This window comes from Rhinatrema bivittatum, chromosome 4, assembly GCF_901001135.1.
Source record: "Rhinatrema bivittatum chromosome 4, aRhiBiv1.1, whole genome shotgun sequence".
In the NCBI taxonomy this organism is placed as follows: domain Eukaryota; kingdom Metazoa; phylum Chordata; class Amphibia; order Gymnophiona; family Rhinatrematidae; genus Rhinatrema; species Rhinatrema bivittatum.
The window spans coordinates 73,848,461-73,870,540 of record NC_042618.1 but is presented as its reverse complement, the minus strand read 5'-3'; the positions used below and the strand labels follow the sequence as shown (position 1 = coordinate 73,870,540).

Here is a 22,080-nt window from a genome sequence, read left to right as displayed (position 1 = left end):
GTTGAACTAGATATTTACTATATTTGTTTCATGCAGATAATAGTCCAAAAAAGTCATCTTGCTTATGGTAGGGAGGGAGCCAGTATTTTTGTAGCTATTCTATAAAACAATACCTATTACTGTACCATAAAAATTTGGTGAGGAGATATGCAAACAGAGTATGTTACAAGAACCAATTGTCTTAAGTCAAAATTATGCCATAAGAACAGTGTTATAAATGGGGGAGTGGTTTCGGTACCAAGCCCAATATCCTATTTTCACCAAAATAACCTGGAATTTAGTAATATAGTACTATAAAAAGCATATATATTTTAAAGCATTACTTTTTTATTTGTCTGAAGTGGAAAGTACCAAGCATGCCAACAGACATTGTACAAGACTGTATTGAGGCGAAGAAGTCACTGGTACTCTTCTTACTGACATCACCTTGACAGGCATCATGTTTATTAGAACACCAATGTATACCTGTTGGGAGATATTTAGAGTAGGGATGTGAATCGGGCTTCGGACGATTGAAAATATTGTCGATATTTTCAAAATCATCAGAAATCGGGGGCTCCCCCAAAACGATAGGAAAACCCCATGATATTGATCGTGGGGGTTCCCTTATTGTTTTGGGGGAGGGTGGGAAAAACAGCACACAAAAATAACCCCTAAACCCACCCCAACCCTTTAAAAGTAACCCCTTAGCTTCCCCCACCCTCCCGACCCCCCAAAAAACATTTTACAGGTACCTGGTGGTCCAGTGGGGGTCCTGGGAGTGATCTCCCGCTCCGGGCCGTCCTCCCGCTTCCGGGCCGTCAGCTGCCACTAATCAAAATGGCGCCGATGGCCCTTTGCCCTTACCATGTGACAGGGTATCCGTGCCATTGGCCGGATCCTGTCACATGATAGGAGCACTGGATGGCCGGTGCCATCTTTTGCTATTACCATGTGACAGGGGCTGACCAATGGCACCAGTAGCCCCTGTGACATGGTAAGGGCAAAGGCTATCGGCGCCATTTTGATTACTGGCAGCCGATGGCCCGAGTGCAGGAGATCGCTCCCGGACCCCTGCTGGACCACCAGGGCTTTTGGCAAGTCTTGGGGGACCCTCCTGACCCCCACAAGACTTGCCAAATGTCCAGCGGGGGTCCGGGAGCGACCTCTTGCACTCGGACGGTCGGCTGCCAGTATTCAAAATGGCGCCAATAGCCTTTGCCCTTACTATGTCACAGGGGCTATCGGTGCCATTGGTCAGCCCCTGTCACATGGTAGGAGCACAAGTTGGCACCAGCCATCCAGTGCTCCTACCATGTGACAGGATCCGGCCAATGGCACGGATACCCTGTCACATGGTAAGGGCAAAGGGCCATCAGTGCCATTTTGATTAGTGGCAGCAGACGGCCGGGACCGGGAGATCACGGGAAATCGCTCCCGGGACCCCCACTAGACCACCAGGTACCTGTAAAAAGTTTTTTGGGGGGGGCCGGTAGAGTGGGGGAAGCTAAGGGGTTACTTTTAAAGGGTCGGGGTGGGTTTTTTGTTTATCAGCTGGGGCGCAGCCGATAAACAAAACCGCGATCGGGCCCGATTGAAAAAACCCACATGTGAATCGGAACCGGAATCTGAACCAATTCCGGTTCACATCTCTAATTTAGAGGCCTTAAAGTTGAAACAAATGTGTTAGATAAATGGTGTCTATACTGTCCTCAGCCCTTGATTTGTACCTTAAGTACCTAGACAGTCAGTCAAAGTTTTTCCTAGGTTCAGAGGACTCAGTTCTTGAATACCAAACAACATTTATTAGAATGATGAAACGTTTCAACACTCACTATGAATGGCAAGAGAAAAAATAGCAATATAGACAGCAGTGTCTGGTTTAGTTGTTATGAGTCTCTGGAAGCCCAATAGTTGAGTGAGACAAACTGCAACTGTAGTTTAAGTTGAAATTGTAGATACTAGTGAATAGCACTGAATAGGAATAGTTGAGTAGGAATAGGAGAATAGGAACAGATGAAAAACATTGCTTCTCAAGCATTTGTAGAAGATTCAGGATGCGCTGTTAGCTTGCCAAGAGCCTTTTTGCAACTGAAAGTCCCATCAGGCAGTCCCAGCATGCCTCAGGTCAAGGACCAATAGGAAGAGGAGAGAAAGAAGACAGGAATAGGTTCAATAAGAAGCTCTGAAACATTCAAACAATAACCACTCAGGCTAGAGAAAACTTGTACCCTGTAGAAAATCTAAGCCAAGAAATCTCACAAGATGACAGAGGGTGGCAGCAAATTAATTAAGCATATAAATACACTGTGGAGATAGAACAGTGTCAGTTTAAAAATGTTAACTATGTCGCATATCTCAAATGTTTACATCTGATGGATCTCTGTTACTGTTCTCCAGTGTATGTTATCAATATGACATTTCCCCCAAGGACTTTCTTTCTTACTATCAAGTGAGGCACTATATCCAGACCCTTGAGCTTCAGGAATTGAACAACTCGAACTGGCATCTCCTCTTGGACTTGTTCATTGTGTAATAACCTCAACGTCATTCACCTGCTTTTTCTACAAGGCTTTGGAAAGTAACTATAAAACGTGGTCTTTGGAAGGGGTTTGGACCAAATGGCAACAGGACCTGCAAAGCAACTTCTCACTCTCTTCATTTATTACTGCCTTTGTGGATACTCCCAAAATTACATGTAATGTCTTGCTAAGAGAGACCAGATACAAGATATTCTACAGATTGTACTTTTCTCTACAATGAGCCTATGTGGCTAAGATAACTGACATCTGGGTCACTCTCTCTCTGGCAGTGTGAACGTGTTCTACCATTTTTGCAGGAAAGGTGACAAACCTACAGATTCCATGTACCTCACTTATTGCCCTGTTTGGCATTTACCCCACATCATTCAAGGGTAAGACACCCCACAAATTATGGATCAACAAAATATGTCTCTCAGCAACCAAATTAGTGCTACAGGCATGGCAGAAGCCTGAGGAACCATCTTCTATATACACACACTTCCATTATTCACCTTCTCACCATGGAAACATTGTTAAACAGACATGTCTTTTTTTATCCAGGAAGAAAATTATATCTGTTTGGAGGCCCTATCTTTTGTCTCAACTGCACAGATTACGCAGTCAATTTCTCAATCATCTGAACCTTGATCGATCTTTTCCTCTTTATTTTTTGGTACCCTTTATTTGTAAGCCTTCTCAGCAGGGGGGAGGGGGGGGGGAGGAAGGGGAAGAGAAGGGGTGGGATGGGATGGGGAAGGGGGTTGGGGAGTAGACTGTTTCAAATACACTCATTTTCCTAGCATTTGATATGTAACAGGACCAATATGTATCATTGGCTAACCTCTGTTCATGTACTATTTGGAAGTGTGAATAAACAGATTGAACATAAAAAATGTTAACTCTGACTCATTGTAAATCAAAACACCTTAAATCAAAGATTTTTGGAATTTGAAATACATTTTCTGCTAAAGAGATTCAGTGGTTGAAGATCTTTTCATGGAGGAACTGATAAATAAGTGAATGAACCTTTTATGTGGCTGGTCCATAATTGTGGAGTAATTTTCCAGAAGAGGTTAGAAAAATTCAATGATATATGACTTTTAGAAGATAGGTAAAGGCTTTTTACTTTAAACTAGCTTTTTAACCTCGATATTTTAATCTTGCATCTTCTTTTTGTTAGTTTTATGATTGGACAAGATATTCAATTTCATTTTTATGGAACCTTTATCTGGTTTTGTATTCAGAAATGTCCCTTGCATTTATTTTTAGTATTTTATGTTTGCTTAGAATTGGTATGTGATACTTGTGCGTATATTTTTGTAACCCACCTAGAACTACAGATTGTGCAGACCATAAATTAGGAAATAAATAAAAATAATTAACTCAGATTAATATTTTTGCTGTCTGAGGTGGTAATAGGATCTTCTTAAACCCAGGAGCTGCTTGCACTCAGTATGTTACATCAGTCTTTTTGCCCACTGGTGTGGTGGTGGTAAGCAGGATCTTCCAGATTTTCATTTGTAGTTCCTTCACTATCTGATATAATGGAATTGCCAGCAGATCCTAAGATATTTTAATAGATCTGGCACTGGTGCTCTAGATTCAGCTTCCTCCTGCAAGTCCAAGGGAACAGCCCAACCTCTTGTTGACAAATACTAGGAGGGAGAGGTCTTCTGGAGGGGAAGTGTTCCCAGCTAGAGGAAGCTAATGGTCAGATGATAGATCCAGGAAGTTATATAAATCCAAATTCAACTACAAAGATCAGCAATCAATCTCCCAGTGTTAGACTCAGGTTAGGGGAAATATGAGGCACTGGAGAGTGGTAAGATGTGTGCTTTTGAAGTGTGCTAATAGAGGCACTGCTGAAAATACAGCATCTTCCTTTCAAAGGTTGAATGTTTCTATGTGGAATAGTTGGCACTATGAAAATGAATCAATGCCAACCTATCAGTATCAAAGATTGCTGTTGACCTATTAGGTGGAAAGATTTGAGTATAGGCTCTACCTGCATCAACATGACAGGCATAGAAGTGGAAGGTATTGGAGCAACCAACTTCAAAACTGTAAGAAGTATAGTCAGATGCCAAGGCAGGATGTTATTTTGTCTAAAGTTTTCATATGCAACTCCAGCAAACAACTCTGGAGCAATTGTTGGGGATAGTATATACTCCTGTGTAACAATAGGAGACAGCACTTGTAAGGGTGGGAGGTAAAATAGGTAAATCTGTAGGCATGGGAGATGTTATCGATGCACTTTGTATTAAACGGGATAACTCCTTTCTGGGCCTCTTAGGAGAGCAGACGTCCAGTGTCCTCATTTCCACTGGGACTGTGCTAAAGGGCTAGCCATTGGTGAAGCATTGATGGTGGAGGCTGTTGTACAACTTCAATAGCTTTCACTCTTGCTCTCAACTCTGAAGTTTTGTCAATGTCCTTAGAGGTCTGCTTACCTTGTCTCAAAAATTCAAATCCAAAAAGAAGATAGCAACCATCCATGTCGAAGGGTGGCAAATAGACCATGGAAGGTTTTGATGTCATTTGTTGAGAAGGTTTCAGAATGGTCTGGAAGAAATTCTGAAGATGTAGTTTATCTTTTAGGACTCTGACACTAACACATGGGGAGGATAACTCCAAACCATGCATGCACGCATGTCCATATAATGTGTATATGGAAGCATGCATGCATGCTTCCATATACACATTATATGGACATATGCAAATTAACTTCCGCATTTTATAACTGCACATATGGTATGCACAGGTTATAAAATATGCTTAAATATGTATGCGCATATAAAATAGCATGCAAAACATTATTCTACTTATCCGGACAAGTTCTGAGTTATCCAGATAAGTAGTCGCACTTATTTGGACAAGTTCTGACTTATCTGGCTAAGGAGCAGCAAAGGTACTATTTAGCCAGGTACATCTTAAAATGCTACTTATCAGATAGATAAGTAGCATTTTAGACTTATCTGGCTATCTTAGCTGAGATACAGGCCGATGCAGTAAAAATCGCGGGCGCACACACAGGCCACTCTCCTAAGCGCGATTCAGAAAAACAAATTATTCAAATTAGGGCCCGTGGTGAAAAGAGGTGCTAGGGACAATAGCGCGTCTGTAGCGCCTCTTTTATAACAGGAGTGGCGGCTGTCAGCGGGTTTGACAGCCGACGCTCAATTTTGCTGGCGTCAGTTCTCAAACCCACTGACAGCCACGGGTTCGGAAACCGGACGCCGGCAAAATTGAGCGCCTGGTTTTCAACCTGCTAGCCGCGGGCCGATTTTAAATTTTTATTTTTATTTTTTTATTATTTTTAACTTTTGGGACCTCCGACTTAATATCACCATTGTGTTAAGTCGGAGGGTGCACAGAAAAGCAGTTTTTACTGCTTTTTTGTGCACTTTCCCGGTGACGGCAGAAATTAACGCCTACCTTTGGGTAGGCGCTAATTTCTGAAAGTAAAATGTGCGGTTTTGCTGCACATTTTGCTTTCTGTATCGCACGGGAATGACTAATAGGGCCATCAACATGTATTTCCATGTTTCGGGGGGGGGTTGGACGCTTGTTTTCAACGCGCTATTACCCCTTACTGAATAAGGGGTAAAGCTAGCGCGTCAAAAATGCGCGTCCAAACGTGGGTTAACAGTGTGCTCCACCGGCGCACACTGTACTGTATCGGCCTGTAAGTAGGGTTTTAAGACATAAGCTAAGTAGTGCCTTTTCTGCTATTTAGGTGGTTAAGTGCTGCTAGTCAGCTGGATAAGTCAGAATTTAGCTAGATAAGTATGCACAAATGATCTCTATACATTTTTCAAATTTTGAAGTTATATGCAAGTAGATTTAACATGCATAAATTAGACACATTTACCCCTGTAAGTCTGCTTTGACGCACATAAGTCAGGAGATATTCTAATAAGTGCACAACAATGAAATTATCAGTTTTACCAATTAGTCTAGCAGATGGCCCAGTTCATCTGCAAGTTATTGAGCCCCTCTTGGATCTTCCATCTGAAGTATCCCCATTTCATCCAGACTCCCCACCCAGTCAGTTTTTCCACTTTTCAGAGGTTTAAGATCACTTACTCCAGACACTGAGGAGTAAAAATACAAATCTGTCAAATCTGCATGCATAAATTGCTTATACAATAGCAATTTCTCTATAAGCAAAGTAAGCACACTATGAAACAGCTTGAGTACTTTTTCTCCATACTAAAGGAGGGGAAGCAATATTCAAATCATGTTTTTACATAGGTAAACATGTTTATCCACACAAAATGTTGATTACTGCCTCTTAAATGTCTAAGTTAATATAGATGTGCTTGCAAGTCTAGTCTGCAAAAATCAGTGAATGTAAGGATACCAAGTCCTTGAGGCTCATAGTAAAAGATCAGAGGTATATAGATAAAACATAAAAATATAACATACTAGTTACTTTTTTTTTCTATTATCTAAAGCTCATCATGCTAAATTGTTGTACAGACTGAAGTAGAGGTTGTTAAAGTATTAAAAATGTATATATTTCTCAGGATTTTTTTTAACTAATATTATAAAATATCTAATCATCTGGTTTATATAGCCAAATAAGTATATGTAATACAGCCTGTTTTCTTTGTTTAGGTCTACAGTGAAATGCTTTTAAAGCCTCTTACCTGGAGAACATAAAATGACAATAAATCATGATAGTGCAAAATAGTTTTGTTTTTAATCATAGTATTAATGCCCATTTCAGGCATTTTTGGCAGTTTTTCTTCAGCCATTTCTTGATGGTACAAGGATAGATGCAATTTATGATGACTATGGAAACAATGCAATTCAAGTAGAAAAATAATACATATTTTAGTCTTTCATCTGTACAACACCTGGAAATACAGTTTGGAACATGGCAGTGATGAGGTGACGGTGCAACAAATGCAAAGCAATATATACAGGTTATTCATAATTATTGTGCAGATTCAATGTATTTCATTAACTATGGACATTTTCTGTTCTTTGGTTAAAAGAATGCTTCACTTTTCTATTTAATCTGCTATGACATGTGCATTTTAAATATCATCCCTAATTTGATATTACAAATCTATATCATGTTATAGCGGGCCAGATGTACTAAATATTTTCATATAGACAATGTAAGATCATCTTGGTATATCTGGTCCAATGTTCATTTTACTCATAAAAGTCCAAAGTTATGTTATCTGGGTGTGTCCATGCACATATGTGCAATGGGAGAAGGCTTTAAGTTCAACATATTTTTGTCAAATTAAAATTAAGTACTAATGAAACATTGTATTTGTCTTATTTGATAACCAATGAAACAATTTAAAACTGGTTGGAATGCATTCTTACTCATCTCCAAATGTTTGACTCAATATAATGTATTCTTTGAATTTAATCATGAATCCTATAGTTTTTCACATTTATTTCAGATACATGTATGAGTTAGATGTATGTTTGATAAATTTAGACTTTATGGCTTAACACTACTAAAAGGCAGTGAAGATTATGACATCACTGAGGTCTATGCAACAATATTTTGTAATCTTATGCAGCTGCATGTCCACATCATATAAACCACAGTAAGGTTGATGATATCTATAATTTTTAAAAAATACTAAGGACCAATAATATTTCTTACCCATCTAGGCCCACATTTTCATTTATAACACAGGATGCTAATTTAGCTTTAATCATTCCCTGAACTATTCAGGCAAGTTAAGTACAGCTATTACAAAGGGAAATGAAGTAGAGAAGCTGTTATGACACTTTTGGAGTGAGTTCTTTTGTATTGCTTGGCAGTACCTTGCAAAGTGTCATCTTCAGTTCAATAGCTGCAACATTTCCTAAAACTTGAATACTGATGCTTTTGTTAAAAAAAAAAAAAAAAAAAAAAAGTATTTGATTTCATTTAGTTTTTGTGTCACAAGGATGACATGTCCCATGCAGATTTCCAGTTGTCTCTGGCTGGGACTAAATGCCTTAGGAAGGAAACAATTTCAGAGAAGCCAAGCCAAAGAATCTTAAGCAGTAATGTACATATAGAAACATCAGATCTTTTCAATAAATAAATTAAAAAAATTTCTCCTAACCCTAATGACCTAGAGGCAGAAATGCAAACTAACAAACTTTTCTGATGACAGTTTAAATTTAGACTTTTGTACAAGAGCAATCTCAAAGTTCTGTCTTCTAGTTCAATAGCAAATGATGCTCCGAGTCTGAGTAACTCAATATGGTAATTTCAGAATTGCAGAACAGCAATTACACCCCTTAAATTATATACAATACAGTGCAGGAAAAGGCAGTTTAAGACCAAGCTAGATATTTCTGTGGCAAATTGGATATACAAGTTTGTGTAAATTAAAAAAAAAATCTGGCAGTATCAGTTTGAGTTCTGCTGGAATACTCTTCACACAAACAAAAGCAACAAGCAGCAGCAGAAAGTCAATTTGGTATTAGTGAACTGGTTGTGAATCTTTCCCAGCTGTTGCCTAGGATCTCAAATGATGCATAGTTATTGCAGTCACAGATGATGGTGCAAGGTCTCTGACTATTTTACTGAGGCCAGCGATCTTTTCTTCTAGCAAGTAGTTCTTCTTCTCAGCAGTTTGCTGCCGCTGTTCTGTCATTTCCAGAGCCTTCAATAATTGGGCATTCTCAACATAAAGGTCCTTTATCATGCCATCTGCCTTGCTGTTCTTGGAGACCTAGATATGAAAGCATTTACAAACAAATAACTGCTGCCATATTCCTGTGAGTGAAAACTTTTAAGGGCTATGAGAAATACATAAAGAAAACTATGCCTTCCTGAACATGCTGTTTAATTTTGTGTTAGTAAATTAATGTCATAATTCTAACATGAGGGTTAAAAATTACAAGAGTAGCTCCTTCATGTGTAGGGTTTGGATTGATGGATAAATTTCAAATGATATTTTAGTTCAGTTAAAAAAAAATTTTTAAACCCCATACCAATATCTGGTTGTATTCCAAGACTTCTGTCACTGTATTTCATGCCAGATGTTTAAAACATAAGACTTGCCATAGTGGGTCAGACCAAGGGTCCATCAAACCCAGTATCCTGGTTCCAACAGTGGCCAATCCAGGTCACAGGTACTTGGCAGGATCCCAAGGGGTAGATTCCAAGCTGCTTATCCCAAGAATAAGCAGTGGATATTTGCAACTCCTCCTTAATAATGGTTTACGGACTTTTCTTCCAGGAACTTGTCCAAACTGTTTTTAAATGAATATACACTAACAGCTTTCACCACATCCTTAAACATTTTTTTACAACCATATACAAATTATTTATGAGAGGTAACACTTAATCTTTTCAAGGTAAGAGGTTCTTACTTAGGTAATAACAGATGAGGGGGAAAGGAGGAAAGTGGCATTTTCTAGCCTTTTGAAAGGAGCCATGCCTTGTAACTTCAGATCATTACATTTATGACCCTGGGATTGTTATTAAAAATCTCCTACTGGAATTTAAGCTAATCTGTCAACATTCTCTTTACCTTATAGACCCTTACCAGTATTGTTGCACTAAACAAAATATTAGATGTCTGCCAATCAGAACACATTTCCCGTTGACATCCATGATCACTCTCAGGGGTATACAAAACAGATTTTTACTCAGTGACAGATTTAGGATTTTGCCACTCCAAGGCACTATTATTGCTGTTGCCCCACCACCCCTTCCCCCATAAGGTCATACAACAAGGAGCAGAAGGTCTAAGGCAGGGGAACTCAAATCAATCCTACAGGTCCCCCCCCCCAGCCAGTCGGGTTTTCAGGATATCCCGACTGGCTGGGGGGGGACCTGTATGCAAAGGAGGAAATGGAATTGAGGAAGGGAAGGAGGGAGTAGGAGAGATTGGGGGTTGTATTCTGAGGTCTGGGGAGGAGGTTCCAGGATCTGGGGGATAGAGATCAAGGGGGGAGAATGAAGAGATGACAGTAGGCATCCCCATCATGCTTAAATTCTGCTCCCTCTTCCCATCCCCTAACCTCTCACCCAACACCAATGCCTTCTCACACATGCAAACGCTGACCCCCATTCCCTTCTCTCACACACAGATATGTCCCTCAGCCAATCCCTTCCTCTTCCTCCTGCCTCTCCTCACCCTCCAATTATTTCCACTCAGCTTCTCCTTCCACCCAAATGATTTCCACTAAGCCTCTCCTAACTAGCCTAAAATGATCCCCCCTTTGCTTTTCCTGCTCCAGACTCATCCCCTATCCTGTCCCTGAATGACAGGAGAAGGCGTGTTGGATTAGGGAGCAGTGCAGCTTTTCTCTGTTTTGCTATGATTGCTCCAGGCTCACGCCTTCCCCTACTGTTTCCTACTTACTGCCTGAGAAGGAAGGGGCTAGATCAGGAAGTAAAGGGCTGTTTTCTGTTGAGTGAGATTCAGCACAGCTGGAAGGCAGCAAATCTTCAATCAGCCTACTGCCCCCTGATTTTTGTCATCTTAGGCAGAGTCCTAATGTGCTTATTGATAAATCCAGAAAAAAAAGGCTTAGAACATTATTAGAACTTACTTGTTCTTTCAGTTGATTGACTTTTTCTTGGAGAAGCATTTTTACAATCCGGAGTTTCTGCTCAACATCCAGCATACGGCCTTCCATCTTTTTTAGAAGCTCTTCATGGCCACCCTATGCAAAATGCAATACAGTCAACAGGAGATTGACAGCGTGAGGTCCACTGTGGTGGTAATACCATGCTCTTTAGGGTATCAAACATAAGGGACAGGAACACTCATCTTAATTGCATCATTTTTTATGGAGACCATTGATAATTGATTATACCCCAACAAAGTCAACAGTTTATATTGGTCAAAACGCAATTTGAAAAACTGCTGAGGGACCGCTGTAAAACATTTTTCAATAAGGTTGGCAATCAGTAGTTTAACACAATATACATTATTTAGATTAAACAATCATAAGTGGTTATCTCAGAAGTGTAAACATTAATATCTGGGGGGTAGTCATGTAGACGATATGGTAATTACAGACTCATTAATTTTCATACTGAGCCATGTAAATCTTAACCGGTAAAGTTAATTCAAAGTATAACACATAAATATGAAAAGGCTATTGTATTCTAAAGATGTAGAAGAGATACCTATATTTCAAAGTTCCTTTTATTTACTATATACATCAAAATGCCCTCTTTCATGTCAATATCATACAGGTTGTACAAAATTTCAGTATAAATAAGTCCATTTTTTCTACATACATTATATAAAATTAGCTTTCATTAAAAACAGTTACAGTGTACAAAGAAAAAAGAAAATCATGTATATCCTTCATCAATAAAAAAAAAGATCACCACAAACGAACATTTAAAATAAATAAATACAATGATTAAAAAACAGGTGTTCCAAAATTTGCTCACAAAAATATTCAATTCTACATAAATAAGGAAAAGAGATAATACTATAATGGTTTAATAAAAAAAACAAAACAAAACCCCAAAAAACACACATCTCATTCATTTGTCTCCCTTTTCCACCATTTCTCAGCTTATGCCAGTTTTTAGTTTTCATTGATTAGTGTAAGTAAATATGTTGATTAGCAGCCAAGCCGTCAGAGGTGCCCAATCCTCCTGTAGGAATCTGCATGCACTGCTCGCTGCTCCGGTAGCAAGGCCTAGAGAAAGAAGGCAAGTGGTACACTTCACCCCAAAGTCAAGTTCTTACAAATGTTATTGTTTTAAACATGAAACAATTAACTGATAAACCCCAATCAAAATACCACATCACAGACAAGAAGAGAGAGAAAAAGGATAGACCAGATTCACCACATGCAGCAAATCTAACCAAGGCAAAGATACTTGATATGATCCACAAGCCACTCACTATTAATAAAGTCTTGATACTAGCTCAACTACAGGTGTAACGTCTTCGATGTTCTTTGCTCTAGAGTACACCATGTTTTATCAGATTATGCTGCCTCTAATATTCTCTTCCACTTTTCCTTCAGACCAATAGCTTTCTAGGGCTTGTCAGATTGCTATGAAAACAGGTGTCCTTTCAATATGTATTCCTATTAATTCATCTTGTTGTATTAAAGTACTAAGGAATGTGATGATTAACTCGTTACCATCCACACTTATTAGCAGCTTAAAGCAGCAATGGCAACTGCTGCCCTCTCTCTAATCCGGTTGATGGCTAGTGACGCATATCAGGATTTTCTACTCTTCTAGCTCAGAAATCCAACCATGCTCTCCTCCCCTTGGTTTTTTTGCATTAGTAGAACATGTAAGGGTGATTGGGGGATTCACTTTTGATATAGCCAGTGGCGTAGCCAGAATTGATTTTTTGGGTGGGCACAAGGTTAACATGGGTGGGCTGTAGGCATGCAGGTCTACTAGTTGTTTTTTTACTGATAAATAATGCCAAATTATGCAGCATAGCATTCACATCTACGCCTAAGTATGAGGTTTACTTAATGATACAAACATAATTCATGGTGATTTGTGGTACTTTAGCCTTCTTATTATTACGATTTTATACACGGCTCCTACCTGTCCATAAATTTTGAGAGAGCGGTTGGGTTGCTTATATTTAAATTGCTAACATCTCAAAATATAGATATATATTTTTACCTTTGTTGTCTGATCTTTGTATTTTTCTAATCAGTTGGTCCTGGTCTCTTTTTCCCATTTTTTCCCTTATAGCTCATTTCCTAATTCCTTTTCAGTGTCTTTCTTCTATTACTGTCTTCTTCCCTTCCACCCACACACACACACACATACACGCTTTCTCTCACAGACTCCCTCTCACACACTCAAGCTCTCACTCTCATATGCTCTCCCCCCCCCCAAGCTCACATTCTCTGCAGACACACATACAAGTTCTCACCCCTCCCCAGGCTTATATTCTTATGCACACACAGACGCACATCCAGGCACCCATTCTCACCCACACACATAAACCCAGACTCCCATTCTCACCCACAAACCCATGCTCCCAGTCTCACCCACACATATTCAAGCTCCCATTCTCATCCATACATATACACATTTAAGGTTCTATTCTCACCCACACCTTCAAGCACCCATTCTTATCCACATATTCAAGCTTCCATTCTCACCCACCCACACAAACCCAGGCTCTCATTCTCACCCATATATACACACATTCAAGCTCCCATTCTCACCCACCCACAAACCCAGGCTCCCATTCTCACCCATATATACACACATTCAAGCTCCCATTCTCACCCACCCACAAACCCAGGCTCCCATTCTCACCCATATATACACACATTCAAGCTCCCATTCTTACCCACACACAAACCCAGGCTCCCATTCTCAACCACACATACACACATTCGAGCTCCCATTCACCCACATATTCAAGCTTCCATTCTCACCCACATACGCACCCAGGCTCCAGTTTTCACCCACACACACACTCCTATTCTCATCCACACATACACATTCAAGCACGTGCACAGCTTCCGCTTCCTCCCCCCAAAGCAGGAAGATCAGCTGCCTCTCCTGCTGCCACCGGCCTCCTGCTATCTTCGGGCGTCGGGCCGTACGGCCCACCGAACTTCCTGTCCGGGGGGGGGGGGGGGGGAGCGGAAGCGCACCGCACAACGTCCGCTTCCTCCCTCCCTCCCCCCCCCCAAGCAGGAAGATCGGCGGGCCATACGGCCCGACACCCGAAGATAGCAGGAGGCTGGTGGCAGCAGGAGAGGCAGCTGATCTTCCTGCTTTGGGGGAGAAAGCAGAAGCTGTGTGCGGCGCTTCCGCTCCCCCACCCCCAAACAGGAAGTTCGGCGGGCCGTTTGGCCCGAAGATAGCAGGAGAACGGGTGGCAGCAGGAGAGGCCAGCTGATCTTCCTGCATTGGGGGGAGGAAGTGGAAGCTGCGCGGGGCGCTTCCGCTCCCCCCCCCCCAACAGGAAGACCGGTTGGCCATACGGCCGCAGCAGCGCTTCCCCATGTGTGCCGTGATGGCGCGCGAGGCGTGGGTTCTCTTGTTCGCTGTCGCGGGGATGGGATCCCGCGACAGCCTTGCAGTTCCGGTGCCAGTTGGGTGGGCCTGGGTCTAAGTTGGGTGGGCACCTGCCCACCCAGGCCCACCCGTGGCTACGCCACTGGATATAGCCACTGGAGTACTTCTACTTCATTCCAGATCTGTAGTTCATGCTCTTCTCTTAGATTACTGAATGCAAGCTCCTAGTTGATGAACAGAGCGAGGGAAGAATTAGGACAGAAAGAGAGAGACATGGCAGTTCTAGACCACCGGTGACAAAGAGGATGAAAACATCACATACACACAAAAAGGACAAATTAGAAGTAAAGAAATAATACAAAATGTTTTTCTAGGGTGAAAGAAAATATTTTCAGAAGTTGCTAGAGATGGCTTCACTGCTTCATTAGCTTACTTATTAAACATAAAATGGCATAAGTAAAGCTGGAGACCCAAAGTACCATAAGACTTGAAGCCATCCAAATTCAGATTCTGATTGGAGGTTGTCATCTCTGTCTGTTAATACTTGCATGACCAGAAGTGCAAGTATACCAGGCTTAGATGTACAGTCTGTATATATAGCTATTAAGGTACTCTGCTAGTTGGTTTTTAAAAACAAATGCTAATTAGAGGACATACTGCTGCAAACACTTATAAAACAAAGAAACAAAGCTAGAGCAGCCTGCCCTCAGTAAGATAATGATCGTCTGTTTGTGTACTTTGGTGGCCTTCAAGACAGAAAGTAAAAAAATAATTAAAAAAAAACAAAACTGGCATAAACAGAGAAAAGATCTTGTTAGGTGGAATTGAAAAATGAAAGTAATCAGCTAAGCGATGTCTAAAGAAATTACGCCAGAGAAAAAAAGATTGTACCTGTGGCATGTTGGTGTCTAAGGGTCTGCTTTCCAATTCTTCTTGAAAGTGTTGACTCCTCCTCTCTACCTGCAGTAATTGCTGCTGAAGTTGCAGGTATTGCTCCCTGGGTACCATGGTACAGGCTTGCTGCTGGAGCTCCCGAGAATGCTGGGACTGACTAGGCATCACGCTGGAGCTCGAGTGTAGCATCTGATCGGCAACCAACAGGAATTTTCAGATCAACATTTCATGGGGTAAGGTCTGATTTCATGCAGATTTTAATTAGGCAAGAATTAAATATATGCATTTACAATATCTTGAATGCTATTACCATTAGTCCGTAAATGTGCCAGAACCTATTTAAAAAAATGTATAATGGAATAACTTTTAGGCTCCAACAGACTTTCCATTATAAAACTACTTAAAAGAATATAAAAATTTAGAAAATCTTAGATTTTCAGATTTATTCATTATCAGAAATTGATGGGAGTCAGACTGGCAGAAGACTAAAATATTGCCCTTTCAAATAAAAACAAACGTGCATGATGGAAATGAGCTACTGTTAACAGGATTTAAGGTAGTGTAGATTTAAATTATGAAACCAGTTCTGTTTTATAGAAAGAATATTTCTCTTGTGAGGACGGTAACCTCTACTGCCAAGATTTTCCTCTGCTTTCAACTTCAGGCAAATTTCTTGGTCATTATGCTCCCCCTTAAAAGTAGATTTTAAAATGAGTGAACACGGACATGATCATTTTATAACATACGCACGTTGGTGCGCGCATGTTATAAAATACGATGTCTGCGCACACATGCGTGCCGGATTTTAACATCAAGCGTGCATGTGCGGGCGGCTCGTAACTCGCGTGCAGGTTGGGGTGTGGTGGTGGGGATTTTCCAATTATATGCAGCGACGCAATCAGCCTTTTTCCCAGTTCCCTCCCAGACTACTCCAATTAATAAGCGGACTGGGAGGGAACATCCCTAAACCTAACCCTACCCCCTTCCTCCATTTTCCCCTCTCCTCCCCGACCCCTAAACTATTCCTAACTAATCCCATTTTTTTTGTTTCAGTACTTACTACTCCTCTGGTGCAGAAGTATCTTCCACGTACCGGCCGGCTGCTGGAGCGTGCTTCCCTGGGACAGCGTCTAATGACGCTGTCCCGGCTAAGCCCGCCCCTTTTGCGGGGCCCAGCACTTTGACGTGTAACTCCCGATTTTTACGCCTGCACCACTTTTAAAATCCAGCCTTTAATGTCTACATTTTCATCACCGTTCGAGACTATGCTCCATGATCACAACAGAAACATTGAATATAACAGCAGATAAAGATCTAGGGTCCATCTAGACTGCCCAAATTACTTTCTTTTGCATGCTGTGAATTCAGGCTATCCTTTACTTCTTGGTGGCCAGGGACCTTCTGTGCTTATTCCATCTTTTCTTAAATTTTGGTAGTTATTGTCTCGACTACATTCCTCTGGAAGACTATTCTATGCATCTACCACCTTCTCCATTAAGAAATATTTTCTGATATTACTCTCAACTTTACCCTCCTGGAGCCACATATCATGACCTCTTGTTCTAGAGCATCTTATCCACTGGAAAAGATTTCTCTCATGTGTTATTTATATCTCGAGGTATGTGAACGCCTAGCACATCATGTGCATCAATGCCTTTTACCAACACTAAGTTCTATAACAGATTATGAAATTATAATGCTCAGTCTGAGAACAGAAACCCTCTTATATTAACTTCTGCTACTGAAGAAGTTGCATTATCAGACAATGCTGCCTGGTTTATGTGGGCATCATTCCTATTTTTCAGAGCAAGTGCTTTTGTTGGGGTACACATGAAAGGTCAGCTAATTAGGATGAAGGGGGCAGATATCATTTGTTTTCAATCCCAACACTGGACCACTGTAAAAATGCTACCTCCTATCTGTCAGATTTCAAGAGTAATATACAGAAATATCAGAACTACAGGACAAAGACTTTTTAAATCCATGTGGAACCAAGCAATTAGTTACCTTTCTACCAATGACCAGTTCAGTTGTATTTACTGAATTAATCTTCAGTACAAATTTTATCCATCTAGTTCTAACTTTGCTAATATGCATGTGAATGATATACAAATGCTCTTTGTAAATAGGGCTTATTTAGTGTTTGTTAATCATAGGATACTTTCTGCATGATAACACACCATAAAATTATATCTGAAACTGTGCAGACTGTACAACCCACATGGCTCTTAGGACTGGATGGTCATTAGCATTAAGTACAACAGAATAAAACTAAATAATAAACAGCTTTGGTTGAAAAACATTTGCATAAAAGTTGGAAAAACAAAAGCATCTTCCATCTGAAAAGTAAACATATGGTTTTCACAAAGAATTGCAACCTAAATTGAAACTTAACAGCCAAAAGAACATCACAATTCAGTGCAGGGCATGCAGCTTGTGAACAGTTCCAAACCAGATCAAAGCACACAAAGCAAAATTTAAAATCATTCATAACAAAAAAGAAAAAAAACGATGAATGATATTTTGGAGCCACTATCCATTTCCAGGAACCTAAATCTGATTTCTTATCAAACTCAAAATAATTGTCGGCATTTGTAAAAACAGTTTATCATTTTATTTAAGACGTTTTTATAACTTAGCCTTTGAATTAATAAAGGTTTACGTGAAACCAGATTTTGTGCTCTTCGTACGTGAATCGCATTTTGGTGGCCCATTTTAACTGCTATAGATAAAAAGGAATAGTGACTCCTTTACAATGAAAATGTACTGTTACATATCCAATAAGATATTTTGGGAGTAATGAGGTTTCTTTTATCATGCTGTAACAGTATAATGGAAAAGAATTGCTCTACCTTCACCAACTACCTCAGACAGGGAACTGCACCCTTCTCTGCCAGTTCCAATCACAGAATTCTAGACAAGTTAGCCATGAACAAGCATGAAAAAAAAATGAGGACAAGATATGCCAGATATAAACCCAGAGGCAAGAATAAGTAAGTTCAGAGGAAGCTTACGCCGTGCAGTGCTAATACATGCACATTGGATTCATTGTTACATGTTACATTTGTGTAATGCGAGGAAGAAAACAGCATTCCTAGCATTCATATCCAAGCATAAATTTACATTTTCTCCATCACTTTATTGTTGAAAATACTTCAACAGTACTAATTAGACGTATTCACCAAAAGAAACTGCTGTGGAGAATATTCAATTGAAAACCAAAAGAATATTAAGACTCCATGTAGAAAACTTAACTTGAGGACTAAGACAAAAGGGCAACCCTAATGTGCATTTTGCTTCTGCTTCCTCCTGGTGGTGTGTCAATGTCACAAAGCACTTTCCCTTATGCATAACGTAAAACGATTAAGCAAACCAGTAGAAAGTCTATAATTTCTACTGTTTCCCCTTTTTCAGAAATGTTCTATGCCAACTGCTTCCTCATATTTGCTCAGTTGTATGATGATCCAAATTAAAGAGGAATAGTTTCAAAACCTTGTGCTGTTTAATCTTTTAGAAACCATGTACTGTGTGCGCACCTCAGACCTACCAACACAGAATATTGCTAAAAAAAAAAAAAAGAAAATGGAGTGGATATTCAGGGTGAATATTTTGAACCTTTCATATCTGAATCAAATTATTAATTTAATGCTCAGATGTGGAAGAGAGAGCCAATAGAATGTTGGGAATTATTTGGAAAAGAATAGAAAATAAAACTGAATTTCACAATATGCTTCTGTATGCATCCATGGTGCAACCGCACCGAGTACAGAGATCAGCTCCATTTGCCCTCTCTCTAAAAAAGATATAGCAGAACTAGAAAAGGTGCAGAGAAGGGCAACAAAAGTGATAAAGGGGATGGAGCAGCTCCTTTGAGGAAAGCCTGACAGGTTAGGGTGGCTCAGCTAGGAGATGAGACAGAGGGAATAGGAATAGAGTTTTATAACATTACAAGGAGCATGAAATGAGTTAATATGGAACAGTTATTTACGTTTGCAAATAATTCCAGGGCTACTGGGTCACTCCGTGAAACAAACTGGTAGCAGATTTAAAACAAATTCAAGAAAGCACAGTTAAGCAGTGGAATCTGTTGCTGGAAGATGAAGTCAGGCTCATAGTATAGCTGGGTTTTAAAAAGGTTCAGACAAGTTTATGGAGGACAGGTAGACTTGGGAATTATCGCCTGTTACTTTAGCTTCTGCCATGTTTTTTCAAATAAATGACCATTGAACTTTTCCGACAGTGGCCATTCCAGCATGGCACTTCCTGTGACTGATGTGGATTATGGATAAAGGAAGATTTGTAACATATCCAGAGGAGGAAGCAGACATGAGCCATGTGTCAGGGCTGCCTCTATGTCCTATTCTATGAACTGGTCTTTTTACTTGAAGTCTTCATAAAAGATTTTGTTTTTATTGGATATGCTCCACTGCACTTTTTTGGCAAGTGTTTTGCATTATTGCTGGTTGGATTTTCTTTTTGGAATGCACCACTAACTTTAAAATTCTTTGGCCTAGAGGTACTTTATTCTCATAATTCTTATAGTAAGATAGTGACACCACATATGCTTGGCTTTCTTTCACAACTTCCTTGTTTGGATTGACCCAAAAGATGGCATTCCCATTTGAGAAACAACATCCATAACCCATTTTGTTTGACTCTATGCCATCCTTAACGAATTTGATCTGCTCTGTCATGTTGATATATTTTGTACCTGGTATCTGACAAGTTTATATTCTGCAAATTCCAATCATATGTTCAAAGCAGATAATAAAACACTAATAATATAAATGACTAAAAACAATGAAACATAACCATAAGATAATACAGGCAAAGTACTAAAATTACCAAAAATTACCAGCTGCAAGAACGATCAGAAAAAAATATTTTTTCTAAATGCTAAGTAATTGACTTCATCAAAGCTTTTCTGGCAGTGCATGACAATTTTGGGGCTACCACAGAAATAGTTTTAAGTCGGTCTCCTGGAAAGAGAGAAAGATTTTTCTTGGCAGATCACAATGATCATCTAGGTTTGTACACTGACAAATGGGTCTCATCACAATAGCAAACCTTAGGAATGAATGTATATATTTTAAACAAGACTCGCTGCTGAACTGCATTCAGTGCAGCTCTTAATTTGGGAGTTATTCTATCATACCTCTAGCTCCTGTGATCAGTCTTGCACAGCTGCATTCTGGATCAATTGCAAACTAAGTAAAATATTACAATAGTTAAATGCACTTAAAACTAAAGCCTGCACTTCAACTCTAAAATTGGAAACTATCAGTGTCCCATTGGTTGTCGTCTTTCCACCAGGCCTCACATGCATATTATGTCTATATATTCATTTAGTTCCATGCATTCTCTCCAGTCTTATTTTTTAGACTTCTGGTATTTGCATACAGACAATTAAAACTATGCCTATTTACAGCTTGCTTATTAATTACTTATATCATAACTGACACTGGTTGCCACAGCCTTCCTAGTTGTTGCCTGTTGTACTTATGATATGGAAATCCCTATGCCTGCCGTAGCAACACCCTGTTACTACTCTGTTGAAATACAGACTGCCACACTATGTAAATTGGGTTTGACTGCCTGCATTACATTAGCTAGTTTGCACGGTAAACCTAAACAACTATGCACTCACTGGAAGCCTAACTTGCTATATTTTGAGCTCTCCATCTGGAAAGCATGATATAAATGAGGATAACGATGCACAAGTAAAGTCATAAATGATAGAAATGCTTTCCTACATGGGCTGGCCTGGTGGCCCAGAGGCAATTCTACACACTGCCATGCAGAAGATCTCTTGTTCAATCCCCAAGTCCGTTTTCTGCTCCTCCAGAAGGAGCCCTGTCCCAGAACTGTTACTGCCAGGGCCAGATTCATGAAGGCTTTTCTCCAATTTTGTGTCTATGGGAAAAACCCTCAGTGAATCAGGTACGAAGTATGGTTAAGGGGCAGGAGAAATTCCCTAGATCATAGCCCTGCTTCCAAATTAAGCTGGAAGTACAAAGTAGCAGGAGAAAACAAATGGGTCAACCTCCCCCACTTTCCGTAGAAATATTTTTCCCATTAATTTTCCATCGATAAGCAGGCTGAATTAGCCAGGATATTGTGGCGGACATCATCCGGTGGCACTGAACATACTCATCTCTCCTAGCTAAAAGAGCTTTTGGCTCTGAACATGTGTTGGAATTCCCGCACAGGCATTGCCTCGTGAGCCTTCTCAGTAATTTTCTGTCAGAGCACAAGCATGGATGTAGACTCAGTCTCTCCAGATTTTTTCCTCAAAAAGTCTTTAACTTCAATATTTTGTTTCTGCAATTTTAGTTACTTTAGTTGCCTTGCTGCCTCGGCAGCACCCAACACAGCACTTTTCAGTGCTAGAAGACAAAAAAAAAAAAGAGAGTACACACTTGCCTCAACATGTCCAGCAAAAAGAAACCTATGGTCGGTGGCAAGGTAATGTCCCTCATGTACAGGCACAAGTTGTGCTATCGATGCTTTGGGCTGAACTTTGATGAGGAAAACTGCTATGCCTGTGAATGGATGTGCCCATGGTTCCAGCATTCCAGGGCAGGTAAAAATCTAGGATCTGCATAACTGTTTGGAGTCCCAGCAGATCCTCTTTCTGCAGTGCAGATTAATCTACCTCATTGGGTAAGGAGTTGAAAAGGAGGCTCCTCTAAAACTCCCCCACTGATGCAGGCCAAAATAGTGGGA

General features: G+C 40.2%; 1 protein-coding gene across 4 annotated transcripts in view; it reads right to left on the bottom strand.

Moving 5' to 3' along the window:
* Window positions 1-7,181: 7,181 nt before the first annotated feature.
* Window positions 7,182-22,080, bottom strand: part of NIN (ninein) — a 274,889-nt gene continuing 259,990 nt past the window's right edge. For 3 of the 4 annotated variants that reach the window (XM_029598344.1, XM_029598347.1, XM_029598346.1), the window contains 3 exons: window positions 15,352-15,543; window positions 11,034-11,147; window positions 7,182-9,202 (listed from right to left, as the gene is read on the bottom strand). In XM_029598344.1, coding sequence (XP_029454204.1) covers window positions 8,987-9,202; window positions 11,034-11,147; window positions 15,352-15,543 — 522 coding nt within the window. In that variant the 3' untranslated portion in view covers window positions 7,182-8,986. The other variant, XM_029598345.1, reaches the window with a different exon arrangement.